Here is a 20152-nt window from a genome sequence, read left to right on the forward strand (position 1 = left end):
TACCATTTTCACCATTAAGCCTTTAAGGATAAATCTTTATCTTCTGTTGCCTTTGGGGTTCAGTGTCTTGCTGAAGGTCACGTCAAGAGCAAGGAACCACTAACCATTTAATTATTGCTCCACCTGCTGTACTACTACAGCTACAGCAACGGTTGGATTTTGTGGCTGACAAATATGGATTACTATGCATTTGAGGTAATGCTGTAGCAGTGCAACAAATCTTATGTTTAAAGGAAATTATACTAATTTTCAGGTGTGTAACTTTATTTTTGGTTACTTCTAGAATAGGTTTACAAGTTTTAATGCTCAGTTGTCTCATACTGTCCGTTGCTGCAGCACTGTATTCCTCATTTGTCTGAAATGCTCGGTTTTAACTCCTGTCACTTTAAGGCCCTCCTACTGATAATCAGTCTGCTCTGATTGGTCAGCTCATACACGCCTGAACAAGCACTGCTAAGGGAAAAACAAATAAAGGCAAAATAGGTCTCCTTTGTAACAAAAACAACTTAAACAATGGAACAAGTAGATAGAAAGTTCATGTGTAATAATGTCATTGACAGTGCAGTTACAAAACATATTTTTGGTTTTGTTTTGTATATCAAAACTATTTTAAGCTGCTTTAATAATATTTTCATTTTAACAATCAAATTAATATGTATAATTTGAAAACCTTTCTTGTAAAGACAGAATAATTTGTACAAAATCTTTCATAATATATGAAAAAACAAGGTTTTTTTTGCTGTCTGAAATACACTCCCACACTTAATGACCTCACTTCCAGCATCTTTATTGAAAAACTTACACCCTACATTTTAGTGTTGTCAGCAGTGCTGGAAAGAAAGTTTAATTGCAGTGTAGCTTTTAAAGAGGCGCTTTGTAGTTTGGGAGAAGAAATTCAATATAAGAAGTTTATATAACAATAACAATAGGTAATGATACAAGATAGAGAATATTATATATACACAGTACCAGTCAAAAGTTTGGACATACGTTCTTATTCAATGGTTTTTCTTTATTTGCATTATTTTTTACATTGTGGATTAATACTGAAGACTACTAAACTAAGAAAAACACATATACACATATAAGAACACACATAATATTTATGTATATATATTATATACATATATATATAATATATATTATATATATATATATAATAGATATATATATATATATATATAATATGTATATATATATGTATATATATATACATATATATATTATGTGTGTTCTTTATGTGTATATGTGTTTTTTCTTAGTTTAGTAGTCTTCAGTATTAATCCACAATGTAAAAAATAATGCAAAATAAAGAAAAACCATTGAATAAGAACGTATGTCCAAACTTTTGACTGGTACTGTGTATATATAATATTCTCTATCTTGTATCATTACCTATTGTTATTGTTATATAAACTTCTTATATTGAATTTCTTCTCCCAAACTACAAAGCGCCTCTTTAAAAGCTACACTGCAATTAAACTTCTTTCCAGCACTGCCTGACAACACTAAAAATGTAGGGTGTAAGTTTTTTCAATAAAGATGCTGGAAGTGAGGTCATTAAGTGTGGGGAGGTATTTCAGACAGCAAAAAAAAAAAACACCTTGTTTTTTCATATTATTATGAAGATTTTGTACAAATTATTCTGTCTTTACAAGAAAGGTTTTCAAATTATACATTTAATTTGATTGTTAAAAATGAAAATATTTAGTAAAGCAGCTTAAAATAGTTTGATATACAAAACAAACCAAAAAATATGTTTTGTAACTGCACTGTCAATGACATTATTACACATGAACTTTCTATCTACTTGTTCCATTGTTTAAGTTGTTTTGTTACAAAGGAGACCTATTTTGGCCTTTATTTGTTTTTCCCTTAGCAGTGCTTGTTCAGGCGGGTATGAGCTGACCAATCAGAGCAGACTGATTATTCAGTAGGAGGGCCTTAAAGTGACAGGAGTTAAAACCGAGCATTTCAGACAAATGAGGAATACAGTGCTGCAAGCAACGGACAGTATGAGACAACTGAGCATTAAAACTTGTAAACCTATTCTAGAAGTAACCAAAAATAAAGTTACACACCTGAAAATTAGTATAATTTCCTTGAAACATAAGATTTGTTGCACTGCTACAGCATTACCTCAAATGCATAGTAATCCATATTTGTCAGCCACAAAATCCAACCGTTGCTGTAGCTGTAGTAGTACAGCAGGTGGAGCAATAATTAAATGGTTAGTGGTTCCTTGCTCTTGACGTGACCTTCAGCAAGACACTGAACCCCAAAGGCAACAGAAGATAAAGATTTTATCCTTAAAGGCTTAATGGTGAAAATGGTATTTCCACCATTACCAAAGATAAAGATGGAGAATCTAACGAGGGGAAGCAGATGGTGTACTGCTGACTTGTCACAGTTTCATGTTGTGTTGTAGAGATGAATTAAAAACAGTTGATTTCAAAAGGGGAACAGACAAAAAGACAAAGAGCAAATTTTACAGCCCTCGCTCCTCCTCTTCAGTTCACATGAGGAAAGCGATTCAGTCATCAGCCAACTGAAGTGTTTGAGTAGAGGACTGAAGCATGTGCACCTCCTCCCTCCCTCCCTCCCTCCCCCGTCCTCCTTTCTTACAGGGTGTGTCTTTTCACCCCAAGCTAGAGAACTCCCCTGGAATGTTGGGATGGAGAGAGACAGCCAAATGGCTTCAAAAGCTTTTAATAGTTTTTCTATTGGTGTGTACTTTATTTGACTGAGTGTGTTTTTTTATGTGGTAAGGCATCAGAAAAGTTTACCTGCAAGATATCAGAATGCATGGGTGTGTGTGTGTGTGTGTGTGTGTGTTAATCTGAATGTTATGCCAAATGAATCACGGTACATTTTTTTCCCTTTTTCCTCACACTGTAAAAATGTGTTCCCTTTCCCCAAATCCAAGATGAAGACACATGTGGGACGCATGACTGACTGACTGCATGACTGTTGCATTTAAGACAACCATTTTAACCGAATAAACACATGGAAAACAGTTACAGACATTGTACAGTTTGTTTCCTTTATAATCTAATCATTCACCCACCAAGCTACTTCACAGTCAGTCACATTGTAGGAAGTCAACAGTCCTACTATGTGCCCGAATCAGTGATGGAGGCATTCAGATCCTGAAGTTAAAGTAGCCACACCACACTGTAAATACAGAAGTATTTATGTATTGTTAAAGCGAACAATAGCAAAAAGTACTTCGCTATCACTTATCCAGATGTAGAAATGAGTAGTTAGTATTTTTCGGAAGGTCGCTGGTTCGATTCCCGGCTCCCCCGGGCTGAGCTGAGCTGTGTCCTTGAGCAAGATACTGAACCCCAAATTGCTCAGATGTGCAGTTGGCACCTTGCATGGCAGCCTCTGCCATCAGTGTAGAATGTGTGTGTGAATGTGGTAAGTGCTGTAAGTGCTTTGAGTACTGGAAAAGTGCTATCACAACCTACGGACAGTTTAGAGTAACCGATCAACTTTTTGCATGTCTTTGGAGGAAGTCTCGGGCGGAAGCCGGAGTGCCTGGAGAGAACCCACGCAGGCACGGGGAGAACATGCAAACTGTGCACAGAAAGGCCCTGGCCCAGCATGAACCCAGGTCCTTCTTGGACCTTCCTTCATATTGCTGCTCATTGCGGCCAGGATAACTCAGTTTTTGTTTCATCCGACCACAGAGTTTTCCTCCAGAAGGTTTTTCTTTGTCCATGTGATCAGCAGCAAACTACAGTCGAGCTTTAAGGTGCTCAAAACTTTCTGGAGCGAGGGGCTTCTTATTTGCATGGCAGCCTCTCAGCCCATGGCGATGCAAAAACAAGCTTGACACTGACGCCTGTCTTCCAGCAGCTTCTAACTTGCTTTCTGGTGTTTTTTTGTTGACCATCCTGACCAGTGTTCTCTCAGCAGCAGGTGATAGTTAGTGTTCTCTTCCTGATCGTGTGCAGTGACACAACTGGGCCATGCACTTATACTTACATACTGTTGATTTAGTACCTGTCACTGCTTTGAAATGGCTCCAGGCGACGTTCCTGGCTTGGTCAAATCAGTGATGCACTCTTTCAGATCAATGCTGAGCTGCTCAGACTTTCCCACTGTAGTGTCTGTGGCTGAGTCTAATGGCTGAATCAAACAAGCCTCATTAGAATGGGCCTGGAATAGTCAGCAGCTGTTCAATCAGAATCACTCAAAAGAAGTTAATCAGACATTTTGTCTTTTTATTGTCACATTTAAACGTGTTTCTTCTGTTACTTCAAACAGTTCCAACATTCTATATCCATTGTGAGGCATTTCATCTCGACACGCCTACTCAGAGTAGGCTGTGCGACATGCGGCATGCTTTGTTGTTGTCTGCCACTGGCAGGTTCAGCAGCAGCTAGCTCGCCTATCAAGTGGACATTTGGCTCCTTAAGTTGGATTGAGATACTGTCTCTTACCAGCTGATGCTTCCTATAGAAGATCTGGGAATAAGTAAGGGATAATGCCCGACGAGGTGTCCATAAACAGGAGTTAATGGACGACGCGGAGGCCTAAGAACCGTCCGACGCGCAGCGGAGGACGGTTGCCTCCGCGAAGTCCCACTTATACCATGGTCACTTGCCAAAGAAACGAAATTTGGACCATTACTTTACATTTTCTTGCGTTTTACAGTCAAAATATTAAGTTTTTTACAAGCCGGAACTTAGTTTCCCTGGTAACGCCTGAGGGTTTGACTAATACCTGAAACAATCATTACCCTCCATAAGGTTCTTATGCAACGGAGACGTTGTTCACTCCTCCAGTAAATAGGACGGATCATAGATACGACTTGGCAACGGGAGATATTCTAGTCCGCTCAGCGATGAGCCAGCAAGCTAACGCTATGCTAGCAAGATTCAAAGTCAATAACATTGCGCACGGTTGACAAACAGTAAATATAATGTGACAGTATGCTAGCTAACACGATTAGCTCACTAACCAGTCATGTCATTGTCCCCAAATCAATAGCAAGATTTTCACGAACAAATGACCGGCCGTGTGTAACGTTACTGTGGCCGCAGCCTGAAGTAGAGAGCTGAACAGCGTATTCGCGTAGCAGTAATTTAGAGGGAAGTGAACTTTCTGCAGCTTGTGTGTTACAGTCGCCACCCTGTGGTGTTCAGAGGATAAGACACTGAAGGACTGACAGTCAGACTGCACTCAGTGCTGGAAATAAAATATTAAGATTTGATACGCCAGCTAGCGCATTAATTTACAGCGGTGAACAGTCAATTTGACTGGAACTACTTAGTAGGTGTCCATATATCAGGGGTTAATGGACACCCTGCAGCCAATCAGAATCGAGTATTCCCCCAGACCATGGTATAAAGAAAGATAACTCCCGTTAATAAAATGTGTCTGATGTGATTCACTAAAATAGAATTCAAATAAAGTAATTTTTGATATTGATGTGATTTTTTATTTAAATGCACTCTAGATTCAGACTGCTGCTTCTGTTTCTTTCCTGAACACCCCCCCTTTCTCTCTCTCTCTCTCTCTCATTTGTTTCTTCAATGTCTCTCTGCCTTTCTCAGTCAGCCTGTCTGTGCCTGCCTCCAACATACCTCATACAAGTTCCAGCCCCCTTCTTCTAATAGTTTTCCCCTCTGTCGCTTCCTCTGTTTCGCTGCTCATTTTCTTCCCGTTGGAGTTTAAATGTCTCTCCTGGCTTCATCCAATTCACGAGCAAGTTAAAATGCCACAGCACTCTACAACATTGTCGTGTTAATTTAAATTTGCCTTGAAGACAGACTGGCCACCCAAGCTTTAAAAACTACACACACACCTGTGGGCCCATTGAGTTACACTGGTCTGACCTCTACGTATACAAACACATAGGGACAAGCCTGGACAGGCATGCGCGTCTTGGGTATACGATTACGCACATGCACACCCTTATGCAGGACGTCCTGACACACAGCAGGTTGTCTTCGATATGGAAAAGAGAGAGGTGTGACTGCTTCTTTGAATTGAAAACAACTAGTTAAGATGGCACCAGTCATGACTTCTCCACGCGCTCCTCTTATCATCATCGGTGCTACCCCCGTTTTATATTACTCTGTTAAAGAAGGACACACAATGCCTTCTTAGTCCAAACAGAGCTGTTTGACAAACCGTGCACTCTCCATGTCACACTAGCATTGACACAGTGACTGAGTGGTCGATTATGTTTGGTGTTGACATTTTTATTTCTTGGACTAAGCATAATTGAGTCTTTTAGTTACGCTTATACTCATCAAAGCAGGAAACGCACTGGTGGAATTTATAATATTAATGATTGCTGAATTTCATTGAGCTGAGCTAGTTCTAGGGCTCTGGTACTGAGCATGCCCACTCACTGCTCTCGTCGTCTCCTGAATCCACACACTTTACATATATTATGAACTGTATCAACTTGTAAGTTGTGATTTTGTCGTTCTGTTCTGTGCATGTGACATCTATTGGATGCCTGTCCGTCCTGGGAGAGAGCTCCCTCCTCTGTGGCTCTTCCTGAGGTTTCTTCCACTTTTTTAAAGCTTTTTTTTTTGTCAACATGGCAAGTTTTTCCTCACTCTAACCAAGGTCCTAAGGACAGAGGATGTCCTTCACTGTACAGATTGTAAAGCCCAGTGAGGCGATGTGATTGTGATTTACATGTATTTGATTTGGTTTGAATGAAGCCCTCGTTAACATCATTAGTCACACCTGTGCTTTCCCTGCTTTGACAACTCAAAGTGTCTGCCATGAAAAGGCTGTTTGTCTGTGGCGGTACAAAGCAAAGGAATCAGCGGCAGTGCCCCGGCAAAACAGTGTCGGGAATGATTTGTTTTTGCACACGGGGACTCAAGCCCTGGCATTTAAATGGCTTAATCGCTGCAAAAGAAAAGTTGAGAGCTGCTAGCTTGTTTACTTCGTACCAACACGACCATGTGTGTGGACCGTAGATTTTGAAGAGGCTAACACACAGATAGCAGAAGGAAAAATGTTGTTTCCGTATTATATAAAAAGAGTAATAGCTGAGTATTTAACCAAAAACCTTGTTTAGAAAGTCTGTTGGGGATTTATTACATCCATTAATGGAAATGGGAAAATTCACTCAGTTATTTTTGAAGTTTATTCGCCTAAGTCTTGCCCCCATGGCTTGGATGGGTACCAGTGTCACCTGTCACATCACCTGAAATGCTTGTTATCAGATGTACCAATATGATTGTGCATCCTTAAACGTTGCATTATACATGACAAACTGATCTCCTTTGGTATAACTGTCCTGTTTGTAGGATAGGAAACTCCCCGTACAAGATCATCTGGAACTGGTTTTTGCTTCCTGTTCCCATCTGCAGCTCCATGTAGTCACCGTCCATCCATATCTGTGGAGCAAACAGAACAGATTTAAAGCTTTTTCTTCCTGCTTTGTTTTAAATATCGTAATTTCTGTGCCTTCATTACTTATTCTTTCTTTTTCATGTGAGTCAATGTTTGTTTCTTATAAAAATATTTCTTCTGTGACCAGTTTGAGTTTTTCTGTGCTCCACAGATAAACTTAACTCCTCAACTGTGTTGTTTCACACCTGTGTTTTCCATTGTCTGAGTATAGTTGTTGAGGCGATATAAGCCTTTCTCTGAATGGGCGTTTCTTTGAGACTGGATTTAGCAGCTGGGTCCCTCACAATGTAAAGCTCCCTCTAGTGGATCATCGCGTACACCAACTGGTTATACACGTGTACTGTTTTCTCCAGTTGTGAAGCAGAAAGCTGTAGACTTGGCAAACTAGTCGCCTAGTCACCACAGAAAGGGAGTGCTGTGCATTATGGGAGCTCTCAGCAGTGCGTGGGCCAGACTCTGACCAATCAGGTCACTTGGCTAAAGCTTCAACAGTGTTCTAACTGGATGTGCTGTTGACCTCAGTCATATAAACCCATCCAACAGCAGACCAGCCTCGTGTAATTCTATGTTGCAGTAATCACACACACAGAGAGGTCTACTTTCAGTATTGTGGTTTTTCCGCAAACGGTCGAGTTTTAACTCTTAACTCTGTCTTTCGAGCTTTATTATGCATCCAAACCAAACGAGGCAAAGGGGCACTCACACTGCATGTTATTTCGGATTTCCTTTTCCGTGATCAAATAGATTTTACTCTTCCCTCTGCGAGTTTTATGCATTTCAAAAGAGAGCTTAACATTGCTGTTCCCGATCCAATCTGTGCTCTAAATCGAGATATAATTGCTACAGTACAGCATTACACATATCATTAAAAGACTATGATAAAACCCAGGTTGAACAGCAAGAATTAAACATTCAAATGGAAATCTTCCATGGTGAATGAGCTTATTTCTCATTTGACAACTGAGAATAACCTTGTATAATCCACCACATTGCCTACATTGAGATGTCACATATAACAGCTTATAGTCTATTTCTGAAAAATATTTGTGGCAGTTTTAATTAGCATGGCCATGTGTGGCCATTCACTTAAAAATATCGTTTTGAGTGAATACATTTTCATTTCTTAATCTTCTTAATCTGTTTAATTAGTTAATTCTCAGGACAAAAACATCCATTTTACTGAGATTACCTCAAAAAGGTAAGCATAACTAACTGAACTGTTGGTCAGCAGTGGCAGAAATGCACACGTACATGCAGAGATCTGTGGGAAATACCTCAGATATCAATCTGTCCCATACATTCAGGCATAGGCAGGGCCAGAGAAGTGGCCAAGTCCACCTGAACTCTCCGATGCCCCCACCAACAAGAGTGGAAAGGAAGATAGTTGGCTTATGAGTATCAGAACCTCTGTACGAAGAGATTTCGAGAGACAAAATGAAAAACAAAAATGCAAAAATTAATTATCGGTCTGTTGTCTCAAGTGACAAATAACAGCTAATAATTGATATTAGTTCATATTTGCATATCTAAAGTTGCTAATTTGGTATTCATTTATTACCCTGCATAACTATTATTACCATTGCAATAATCTGTTTATTATTTCCAAGAAGGAGGGCTCAAATGTGAGCTTCAACACATTGTTACTCACAAAAAACAAAACACATTAAATAATGTTTGGTGGTTAGACTAGTGATATAAGTGGATTTTATTGATCCCTGAAGGCAGGCCAAACTGAGGAACTGTGTCTCGAAGCTGTAGGTGATGGAATCTCCACTGAGCAGAAACCACTCTGAGGCAGGAAAAACTGTCATTCCATTGATGGATGATTTGCTGAAGCATCCTAGCGCCTCCTGGCGGCCATGTTGGTAGGTTACAATGCCTCCGTTTGTTTTTTTTAAACCCAAAAGCCTTAATAATTCTCTAATGTCAAAAATTGCAATTGTTGGTGTTGGAGATACCAGACAAGGAAAAATGTCTAACTTGGTGATAATCTTCCGTTTTATTGACTTTGATCCATAAATAAAACTGGATTCATAACATCACATTTCATGAGATCAGAGCAAAAGCATACGGAAAGTATAGTGGAATGTCTAATAAATGCTTAATTTATAGAACATTTATATAGTATGATTTTGTTCTCAACATGTAAATAAAGATCAAAAAAGTTTCATTAAAAGATTTTAATTGATTTACATATTCTAATTTACGTTGGTTCAACATTTCCAAAACACTGAGGGATCAATTTAAATTTACATCATGTTTACTGACAAAATTATTAAATTAGCCATGGAGTATTTATAAAACTACATGCATAAATCAAATATATAATGTGAAATATTGTAGTTGTTACTTAGTCATGGAGCTTGTCATTTTTTCATTGACTTATTTTCCCAAATTCATACATTTTGCAATGTGTTAAAGATTTTTCTTTTTAAAGTAGAGAAAATGTAAACACAGACGCCAAAATGCTGTTTTAAAACTCTCTAAACTTTTTGCATGCTTTTGCACGCATGTTCTCTGCAGCAGAAACATGATCCTGTCCACTCAATAGCTCTCTTTCAGTTGTGTTTACCACAGACGTAAGATATTCACATGTTTTCTTCTGTGACATAAAATACATCATTGAATGTCCTACAATTGAATTATAAAGCGTCTTAAAAACAGCGGTTGCTATCAACCGGCTAAATCAGACTACAGAACTTGTCAGGGACATTAAAGTTTGTTATACCAAACACAGAAACTCATCTACTCACTCGTCCATTACAGGTGGACATTAGTTGCAACCTGTTCTCTAACTCTAACTTTACAACTTGTGGATTGATCAGTTTATATAAAACATGTATAGTAACTGTGTAGTAAGTTAAGTCATGAGCAATGAGCAACAGTTAGCGGTTATCAGTGGCGGTTCTAGACCATTTTTAATAGGGGGGGCCAGGTTGGGGCCGGCTTTTTTGTTAGGGGGCATATAAAACCCGGAAAAAAGGATAAATCCCTCATTCAGACAAAGCAGTGTTTACAATTTCAGCAATTTTGATTGGGTAGTAAACTGCTGAGACACTTTATTTCTGCCTTTCCCTTCAGAATAAAATCATTGCAAGAAATCTGTCATTGTATTATTGATGCAGACTCCCTGTCAGGGGGGCCACAGGGGGGTCCAGACTCAGAGTTACGGGGGCACTGGCCCCTGTTGGCCCCCCCCCCTAGAACCGCTCCTGGCCGTTATGCTAACCAGTTTTCGACCTACCTTGTAATTCTATCCATTTCTTACTAATCAAACAATTTAGAACACATTTGTACTTGATATATGATTCTGGCTCTAGTTTATAGAAGAAAATATGAGCTAAGTTTATAGACATTTATTCTCATCTAAACTTTTGTCTAGTGCTTAACAGTTCACTTAAGAAATATTGCAAAAATTACAGAATCGAAACATGAAACAGGGTGGAAGAAGTGGAGTTTTTGGATGCATGAGATTCAGTGGAAAGATGTGTTTAAGGCTTCTTGTAACAGAGGAAGCTCCTTCGTTTCGTACAGTCTCTTGTTGCGAAAGGTTTGGTGCTGTTCTTCACCAGCGTGCCACAGTGGTCCTTAGGGCATCTGCTCATATTCTCGTAAAGCACTTCTTCTCCACCGACCCACACCCACTGACCAGCCAGGAAGCGTAGGCCTGTCCACACCTGCAAACATTTAGCAGAAAGATGTAAACACAGAGAGGGACAGTAACACATATAACCTGTAGAAAACAGCCATACCGATTGACTGTCAGTCTCTTGCGCCTTCTCTCGAGCAAAGATGTGGTCATCTTCAGTGATCAGGGTGGCCAGGTCATATCGGTGGTTTTGGTAGGCATTGGCTGGCTGGCTTGGGTCCACCGCCTTCAGACCCCTGCAGTGGTGTAACGCCCCCTCCCACGTCTTTCTCTCCTTCACCAGAACCAGCTTCTCATTGTAGCACATGAAAGTATGTTCTTCATCACATGTTTTGCTGCGCCATTCTTCTTCAGACTTGAAAGCACAGTTTTCACCATAGTCGGGATCATCTGCAGTAAGTAGTAGAAGTCTTTTTACATTCATCGGTGCATATTTATGTTTTGTCTGAAGAGACAGTTGAGGATTGAACAGAAATGAGGAGAAAGGGATGGAGGATGATAGCCTGATTTGAACTGGTGAGTCCGACCTTATCCTTTATATCAAGGAATACATGTTAACAACACTGTGTTCCAAATTATCATGGAATTCAATTAAACAAACATTTGATTTTCAGTTGTTCAATGAACGTTTTCAAAATGCTGTTTAGATCACTGACATCAATCTCAGAGTTGTTTGGTAATAAGTTTGCCAGCTGAGCCTAATTAAAGGGAAACTAAGGAGGTTGTTCCACATGAAGTCCCAGGTTTCATGCAATAGGGGGGAAAAAGAAAGATTTTTCGGCAGATGAAAAGCATGCAATAGTGCAGTATCTTGCAAATGGTAATAAAGATTTCACAAAGAATTAAGAGCGAGCATTGTAATGTGAAAAAAGGTGTGTGTGTGTGATTCAGAACGCAGAAGGGTTTGTTCAGATAAAGGTGTATTAAGGAAAGTTTCTGCAAGGCAAATTCATCGTATTAACAGAGCAGCTGTGAAAAAGCCACAGAGAGTCCACCTCTCGATGCCTCCTCCAGAGGCTTGCTGATGTGCATAAAGCTGTATCTCGGCCATCCTTAACTAATGCCCACAAGGAGAAACGATTGCAGTGGGCTCAGGCGGAGTGATGTTATGGGCTGGAATCATGAGAAATTAGTTGGTAGGCCATGGTGTGGCCACCATCATCACCTGACCTCAACCCTATTCAGAACCTGTGGAGCATCCTTAAAAGGAAGCCCTATGCATGTGGGTGGCAGTTTACCATCCTCAAAGCAAGTACAGGCAGAGACTTATATGTACAATAGATGGGAGAGTTGTTAAGGTGATATCAAAGAAGGGCTCCTATGTTAATATGTAACTTGATCTGTAACGATGCTTTTGATTGAAATAGCTTTGATTTTAGAAAAATTACCTCCTATTGCAAACAAAATGTTTCTTTTGCCTGACCAAACCAAGGGGTTTTGAGTACTTTGCCAGGTAGTTATACAGGTATGTCAGTCTGTGGACAGTTCTTGCGAAGGCAATAGCATACACAAGATGGGGCTGAGTTCAAATTTAGGTGTGGTCCAACCCATGAGTAGTCAGTATTTATGGAGTAATGTTAGCCTGTTTCACCCCCAATGCTTAAAGCAACAGTTGTCCTAGGATTGTTTTTTTTTGTTTGTTTGTTTTTTTGATAGGACAGCTCTAAATCAGTTGATGTATATGTTAACGTACATGAATGCCATACATTACGGCACTTAGATTTTCTGAACCAACCAAACCATGACTGTTGGGCCAGTATGGGCGTTTTTGTGCTGGCCATGATAAAAAAATACAAATCAGACATGAATGGTTTCAACATATTTGCTTATGCAAACTAATTGCTATTTGTATGAAGGGATTTTTTTGCAGTTGTGGACAACACTGAACATAAGCCTGCTTTTCTGACGAAAAAATATGTTGTTTTCAATATATTCATCCTGTAAAAAGTAAACCACACATTAAATGAGTGGCAAAAATATTAATATTTTATGATCATCAAGATCAGTCCAACATAAAGTGAGTAATATGAAGAATACTTTTTGTCTGTGATTACCTAGATACAGGGGTGTAGCTCACTTTACGCAATGTCTTGACATACCGTCTTTCCACGTGGTGAAGTTGGCCTTCTCATCTCCTCTGGACCATTTCCAGTCTGAGGTTGAATCGTCTCGGTACAAACCGAGCCAGCCGTGGAAAAAGTCCAAATTCTCTGTCGCATCTCTGATGGTGATCAGGTCAGTGTGGTTCTCCCTGCAGACGGCCTGTGCATCTTCCCAGGACTTCGCTGTATCGTAATATATAAAGGTCTGAGCTCTCAGGTCTCTAAGCTTCACAGGAGGAAGGAGGAGCAGTAGGGGTACGAGAATGCAGACTTTCTTCATCATGTTTTCTACAGGTTGGTGTCCATTCACCTGCAGTCACATGCACATTTTTAATGAGCATTTGATTTTAGTTGAAATACACAGCATTTTCTAAATGGGAATCAAGTGATCCAGCTGGGTTGTGACGTTGGACAGACTGCTGTGATGGACGCAGTGAGGCAGATTGATGCATGTCACTGGTGACAGTGAAGCATGAATATTCACCACATTCCCACTCCCGACTTGGGGAAAAAATGACAGTTTGGTCAGTGGCCTCAATCTTCAGACTATGATGCTCTAACTACTGCTTTGCATGTGAAGGGCTCCACTGTCAAGTTATCAATATGCAACATGTGGTAACACTTTCAAAACAAAGCCTGCTGACTAACAGTTAACACATTCTGACTTTTCAATGTTATTTACGCTGTCACAAAGTCGCAGCTTGGTTAGGGTTTAGGCACCAAAACTGCTTGCATCAAGCTTAGAAGTGTAGGGCCACTGACCAGGCTGCTGTAGTCGGTGTGTTGGGAGTGAGAACAGGCCGGCATATTTCAGCACAAGTACAGAAAATAACAATTATTTTACTTTAGAATTATTTTGTCCAAGAATAATACCTAACACCATTCACAGTCAATAAATTTGAAAATGTAGTTAGGCAAACGACTAAACTGACCTCACCTTTATTCAATGGATGACAGAGCTGATGGGGTTTCTGCACCTGGAGACAATTAAATACACAAAGTTTGGTAACCATTCTGATTTCATTGCATCTCTTTGAGACCAGGTAAGTTGTTCTCTGCATGAGATTGTACTGTTTATATTATTTCTTAATGATATGTTTGGCTTTGTTTCTTTAAAAGCCTCTGACATACAAACATACATGCATACATACATACATACATACATACATACATACATACTTACATACATACATACATACATACATACATACATACATGTATCCCGAGCAGTGTCAATGTCCTGCTGTACTCAACTTGCCAGCCCTGTTTCTACAGACACTCACCTTTGGACCACAGCAGCTGGAAAGCAAACCTCGAACAGCAGGCCAACTTTCTCAGCCAAGGCATAAAGACTCAATGCACAGACCGACTTAACCAATCACAGCTCTGATGGACTCCAAGTGGACCAATCGCAATGATGTGAAAACATCATTACACAGAGTAATCAGTACCACTGATGACATTCACAAGGTCATGAGACACCCATCCATCGTGATCTAACCTGCAGTCCCTGCAGCAGCCATGCAAAGCAGAGCTAATTACGCATTACCTTTTACTCACTGTGAAATTAATTATGTTACTTATTACTAAGCACAAAAAGTGTTTATTTATAAGTTAGTTCACTGTTGTGACTCGGCGCAACTCTGTAATGTAGTAAAACTGGAACGGTGCTCCGTAGAGTGCATACCTGCATCAAAGCCCAACATACCCCTTTAAAACAGGCTACACCGATATCTAACTACATAGCCCTGCATCACATCAGCTTTAAAGCACCAATAGCTGCAAGGTAGGACAGCGCTGTCAGATACAAAAGGAACACAGTATTTAAAATCACAATACATCATTTAGATATACAATTCTTTGCTTAAGGTGTTTAGTATACTGAACCCGTGGGTGAAGAACTACAAAAGCTTCTACAAGGTTTTACTGCTGCAACCAAGCAATAATCAGCCTCTGCCCTTGAACGCACAAAATTGCGAGTTAGCAGTTCCACAAAGTCACATTGAGACTGATGAGAATGTCTGTAACAAAGTTAAACTGCGTCCAATAATTGATGTGTTTCATTCTGAACCAAAAGGATTAACCTTCTGGTGCTGGATGAGAAGTTAGAGTATAATCAAAGTCATTTAAATGAGAGATCATTTAAGTGTAAATCTATATTAATTGGCAATAGCAACACAGAAAGGTATTAATCTTAAGCATCTTCATTAAGTGAAAGACTAAGTAAATAGGTGATGGATCCACTGGGGATTAGGTGTTAGTGGTTGTAAAGTCAGCAGATTCTTGCAGTTCAACCTCTCGGAGCATCCAGAAGGTTCAACTGAGATTGCCATGGTGTCGTCAATGTTTGTTATGGAAAGGAACTTTGAGTGCAAGACATAATAATTGTAATCAAAATCCGACATGTATTCTGTCCTTAAGATCTACCAGATGTACCTGCCTATAACACAGACTGCTGTTTAAACGCACCCACACATTTCCATTCCTCCACGCTTCAGTGATAGACAAAACATTGTATTTAATTAACAAATGTTTTCACTCACCTTGTCTTGTCCTCTGACGGAATGTGAATCTTTTTTGTGTTTGTGTGTGTAACAGTAAGACTGTGAAGGCAGAATGCAACCTGCCTGTCTATGGATGAGGTGTTTGAAACCCATGACAATAACCTGCAAAAACTTTTACTTCTTCAGTGTTTAGTAATTTTGCTTGCTATAACAAACCAGTATCCTCTCAGCAGTTGTCTCAGCACTGCTTGAGGAACCTTCTCACTAAATGGCAGCTTCTTTCCTCAGGCCGTGAGGCTACTGAACTCACCCTCAACACTCCACCATGAATAGTTTCGTGACTTGATCATTTAATCATTAGTTAGTATATTTTCGTTTTTTGAGCGGAGCCTTAGAAACTACAACGGTAGTATTGTAATGTGCAATTTTGTGTCGTGTAGTGACAATGAAATTATTTTCAAATGATTAAATGCAGCAGTGGGTGATCCAACCTCAATGTATATCACTGTATTATTATTTTGTATTTATTCCATAATGGTATTACAAACATAAAAGGTGTGGTTCTCCTTCACTCTATTGGCAGTGTATGGAATTATATATCTTAAGAAATGAAAAAATATTTGATAAGTAGTAATATATTTAAAAGAAAAGCTCAATTTGCATTATGAACCATCACTGGAAACTTTATTATTTTCATACACAGAATTGCTTGCCTGAAGAGAAATTTCACATTCGCACACGTCCTGCAGACCTGCGGTGCAATGTTCCACTGACTTTCCAGGAAAGATTACATGTCATTTGAATTAAATGGAAACACACAATCAAAATGTACAAGGTCATTAACAGATGTTTATATATTTCGAAACAGAAATTGTGAAACATCCCACGCCAGCACTTCAGTCACCGCACAGTCCATGGGAATCAAACATAAGCCCTCCCCCTCAGCCTGTTTCAGAGAGGAGGCAGTCCAGGAAGGTTCATGGTCAGTGTCATCAGGAGTTGGCTCCGGTCCGTGGCCCTCTCATGATGTGGATCTTGGCTTCATCATCCAGCTCCTCCATGATTCTCTCCTGTTTGACAGACAGGATGGTGTAGCTGACTGGACAACTACGTTAAAGGAAAATACGATAACACTTTAAAAACAATGTGTGTTCTTAACTTTTTTGGTTTATAGATGCAAATTGTATTCTATTTTTTATTTCATTCACTGAATCCAAGACTGGAAACTTGACTGAGGTTATAATTCTACATTATGGAAACCATTCCTCTGGAGACAGACCTGTGTTTGTTAAATAATCATATCCTTTTTGGGACCAGATACACAGCCGTGCCGTGGCTGCCTGCAGAGGCGATTTACCAAGACTGATTGAAAACTTTTGTGAAGTATGAATCATTTACACATCAAAACATGTCAATGTCAGGCCGAAGTTTGAAGCAGAATTCTTCTCATCAGAATACCAATGAAATGTGGTGATAGATTACCACAATAACTGTGCAACAAAGCAAATTCAGCACACCCAGTATGTCTTATCTGCACTACCACACTAAGCAGTCCCACGAAACTGGTCATCATCTGAGTCAACCCTAGTTTCAGTGCTCCAACTATAAAACTGAGAAAAATTGAAGTTTTTGACTGTCAAGCCAAATGTGTTATAAATACAGGGTTACAGGATGAACATAAGCTCTGACTGTATGTGCCCGCTGATGAATCTTCCAGAATGATATACATACAGTGTACATGATGGTGATGGACGCGGGCCATTCCAGAATTGAGGATACAGTTTAAGTATAGAAGAAAACTAAAAAAAAATGATAGATTTTTTTCTTGAAACTTTTTAAATCTCATAGAACACACTATGTTCAGTATTTGCCGATCTTAAACATGTGTGGGATTTAAAATATTTCATCTGAATAACAATGTAGAAACTGAAACATCTGTCAACTCTGTTAGAGGCAAATTTCGCCAAATATATTTAATCAACAAATGTACTACAATTCAAAACCCTGTCTTCCCCGAGAGAACTTCTGTCTCTTCATCCATTAATTCAACTTTTAGACTTTTTGTTTTGGCGTACACAAAGTTGCCAAGACAGTGAGCATTTTAACTTAACATTGCATCAAAAATGTATTAAATGCTTTGAAATGAACAACATACTTCTAGGTGCTGTATCATGGACAACTGGGTGATCTGAATGTTGTCACCTGTCTGTGGAGGGCACTCAGTGCTGCAGTGTAGGTTGGTGATGGGTAACAGACAGTAACATCCTGATGAGCCTGCGTCAGTTATAGTAACAGAACTGTAATAATACACCGAAATAACGTTGCTACATTGACTCCAACACACTGCTTCCTGTCTCTGAGCGCCTGAGTGACGGACACTGACACCTTGTGAAGGATACACATGCCCACCACGAACGCTCCGATGGCCAGGCCCGTCAGCAGGTTCCGGCGGCCGAGCCGCGCTGAGTTGTTCTTCCAGTAGTCGAGCTCCTGTCGGCGGCGGCGGAGCAGCTGCTTCTCTGCCGCTGTCGGCAGCGGTTTGCCAGATCCTCCTGCTCCTGTCTCCGCCATGACTTGTTTGGATAATCAGCTGCCTGAACTCTTGAACTGCCCCCGAACCGGAAGAAAAAGTACAAGAAAGAGCACAGCGCCACCTGCTGTACGGGGTGTGTTGAGCTGTTGCATGAAAACCCGAGAGTACAGATCTTATACTGTAGGTCTTACAGGCCCGTGTTACTGATACTATCATTTTTTATTTTTTTTTTAGCCATTATTACTTTGGTAACAGAGCAGGTCATGTTCAGCTCAGCTCTTTGTTTCCCTGTGGCTGGCTGATCTTCTCGTCTGTGGCAGCCCACAGGTCTACGCTTCTATAGCTTCTCAGAACTGCAGCCGCCCACATTTTATCATCATGGCTTTGGGGGAAAATTAGAACAACTACTTACTCGTTTTATAACCTTAAGATAGACACATACCGTGTACGATGCTTATATGTGCAGTCAGACTTTTAAACTTCATCTTTCTGTATTCTTCCTTCTTTGACTGCTCTTATTTTATTCATGTTATCAACTCCTCTCGTGATCTCCATGTATACTTTTCATACTTATGCAATTTAGTCTGATAATTTGTTTCTCTTTAATTGCATTGTTATTTTATGTACATTGTACATACTGTGTATTATCCATTAAATAAGACTGGAAAATATTACACCCGGTTTCCTCTTGTTTAAAGGTTCCCTGCTGAGATTTATTGCAAACTAACCATGTGTATCCTTGAGTTCTCCCGAATGTGTTGAATGCATTTCCTCCCTCATTAAACACTTAAGCGCTCCCACATGCTCGGCCAGCCCCGTCCTGCTCTGCGCTCATTCTCTCTCACTTGGACCTTGTCCACGCGCCTTTGCTTTGGTTTGGTTTTTTACGCTAAACGGCGCACACCTCATAATGCTCTCACATTCACATTTACACCACCGGTAATGCTAAATTACACAAGTTTGTGGTGATTTATTCTTAGTATTTGCTTTATAATAAATCATTTCATTTTCAGTCAATTATTGCGTCCATCTCGTATTTGTCATGGCCTATGAGCCAGGTTATGACAAATTGGGGTCTGGTTCTGGTCGCTTTTCCCAGTTGTTCCACGACTTCGAGGTAAGATTTGTGCACGTGTGATTTATACTTTTGGTATGTTGTACCTGCTAGGGCAGTTTGAACTTGTTTGGCAGGTTAACTGACTTGTGCTTGGCTGTTTTGCAGAGTTTGTAAAGTTGTTTCTTACCTGTATGTTTCTTCAAGAGATTTCTTGTAAGTATTCATGGCCCAGATGACACTCGTGTTTTACCTTGTGCATGATCTTTATAAAGTAATGCAGAGTTTTCACTGGTAGGCTGTAGCGGTGGTCCCCTCTGGTTGCGGCAAGCTGATTTTGGGTAATGTTGTGCCGAACGTGGTCAAAGCATTTGGTTAGTCAGTGAGTTTTATAGGTACATAGCAGGGAAACCATCTAAATACTTGAAATGTCTGATGTTGATCATCGTGCTCCATCACAGGAGGCTCTGGATACGTGCACAAAAGTGCAGTTGCCCATGCTTGCTGATCAATTTTCAGTAGAGGTTGTTGGAGACAGGCATCTCAATATCATCCATAACATCATTGGTTGAACCTGGTGTAATAGCTTCTCTTCCGTGTGGTGTGCCTTGTCTTTTCACACACATGAACTAACTTTCGAACAGTGAAAAGACATATTGATGTTGCAGTTGGAACATGACAGAAATGATTTTGGACAAAATTGACTTGTTTCAAATCAAGTGGATATCTTTTTCATATAAATATCTACAGTATGTATGTTTTACCGGAGAGCTGTTGAGCTGCACCTAAGGAGCAGTAGCAAAAAGAATGACATTTAAATGAGAATTTCACTCGTCAACACATATGGCATGTCATGACAACCAATGGAGGCGCTTAAAGCTTGTAATACAAATTAATCAAATAACGCAGAATACC

The 20152-nt window shown here is 39.9% G+C and overlaps 1 protein-coding gene across 1 annotated transcript; it reads right to left on the reverse strand.

Moving 5' to 3' along the window:
• Positions 1–16306: 16306 nt before the first annotated feature.
• On the reverse strand, positions 16307–18283 carry LOC115578007 (cytochrome c oxidase assembly factor 3 homolog, mitochondrial-like). Its single transcript, XM_030410868.1, has 2 exons — positions 18050–18283; positions 16307–16749 (listed from the first exon to the last, which is right to left on the reverse strand). Exons 1-2 carry the CDS (start codon positions 18219–18221, stop codon positions 16643–16645), a joined length of 279 nt encoding a protein of 92 aa, XP_030266728.1. The 5' UTR covers positions 18222–18283; the 3' UTR covers positions 16307–16642.
• Between the last annotated feature and the right edge of the window lie 1869 nt (positions 18284–20152).

This window comes from Sparus aurata, unplaced genomic scaffold (assembly GCF_900880675.1).
Source record: "Sparus aurata unplaced genomic scaffold, fSpaAur1.1, whole genome shotgun sequence".
NCBI lineage: Eukaryota > Metazoa > Chordata > Actinopteri > Spariformes > Sparidae > Sparus > Sparus aurata.

What these genes read in the sequence shown, in the direction of transcription:
- LOC115578007 (XM_030410868.1), bottom strand. Translation starts at nt 18,221, where the DNA reads ATGGCGGAGACAGGAGCAGGAGGATCTGGCAAACCGCTGCCGACAGCG. An exon ending in AGCGTTCGTGGTGGGCATGT is followed by an intron (nt 16,750 to 18,049) that starts GTATCCTTCACA and finishes GTAGTTGTCCAG; the next exon opens with TCAGCTACACCATCCTGTCT.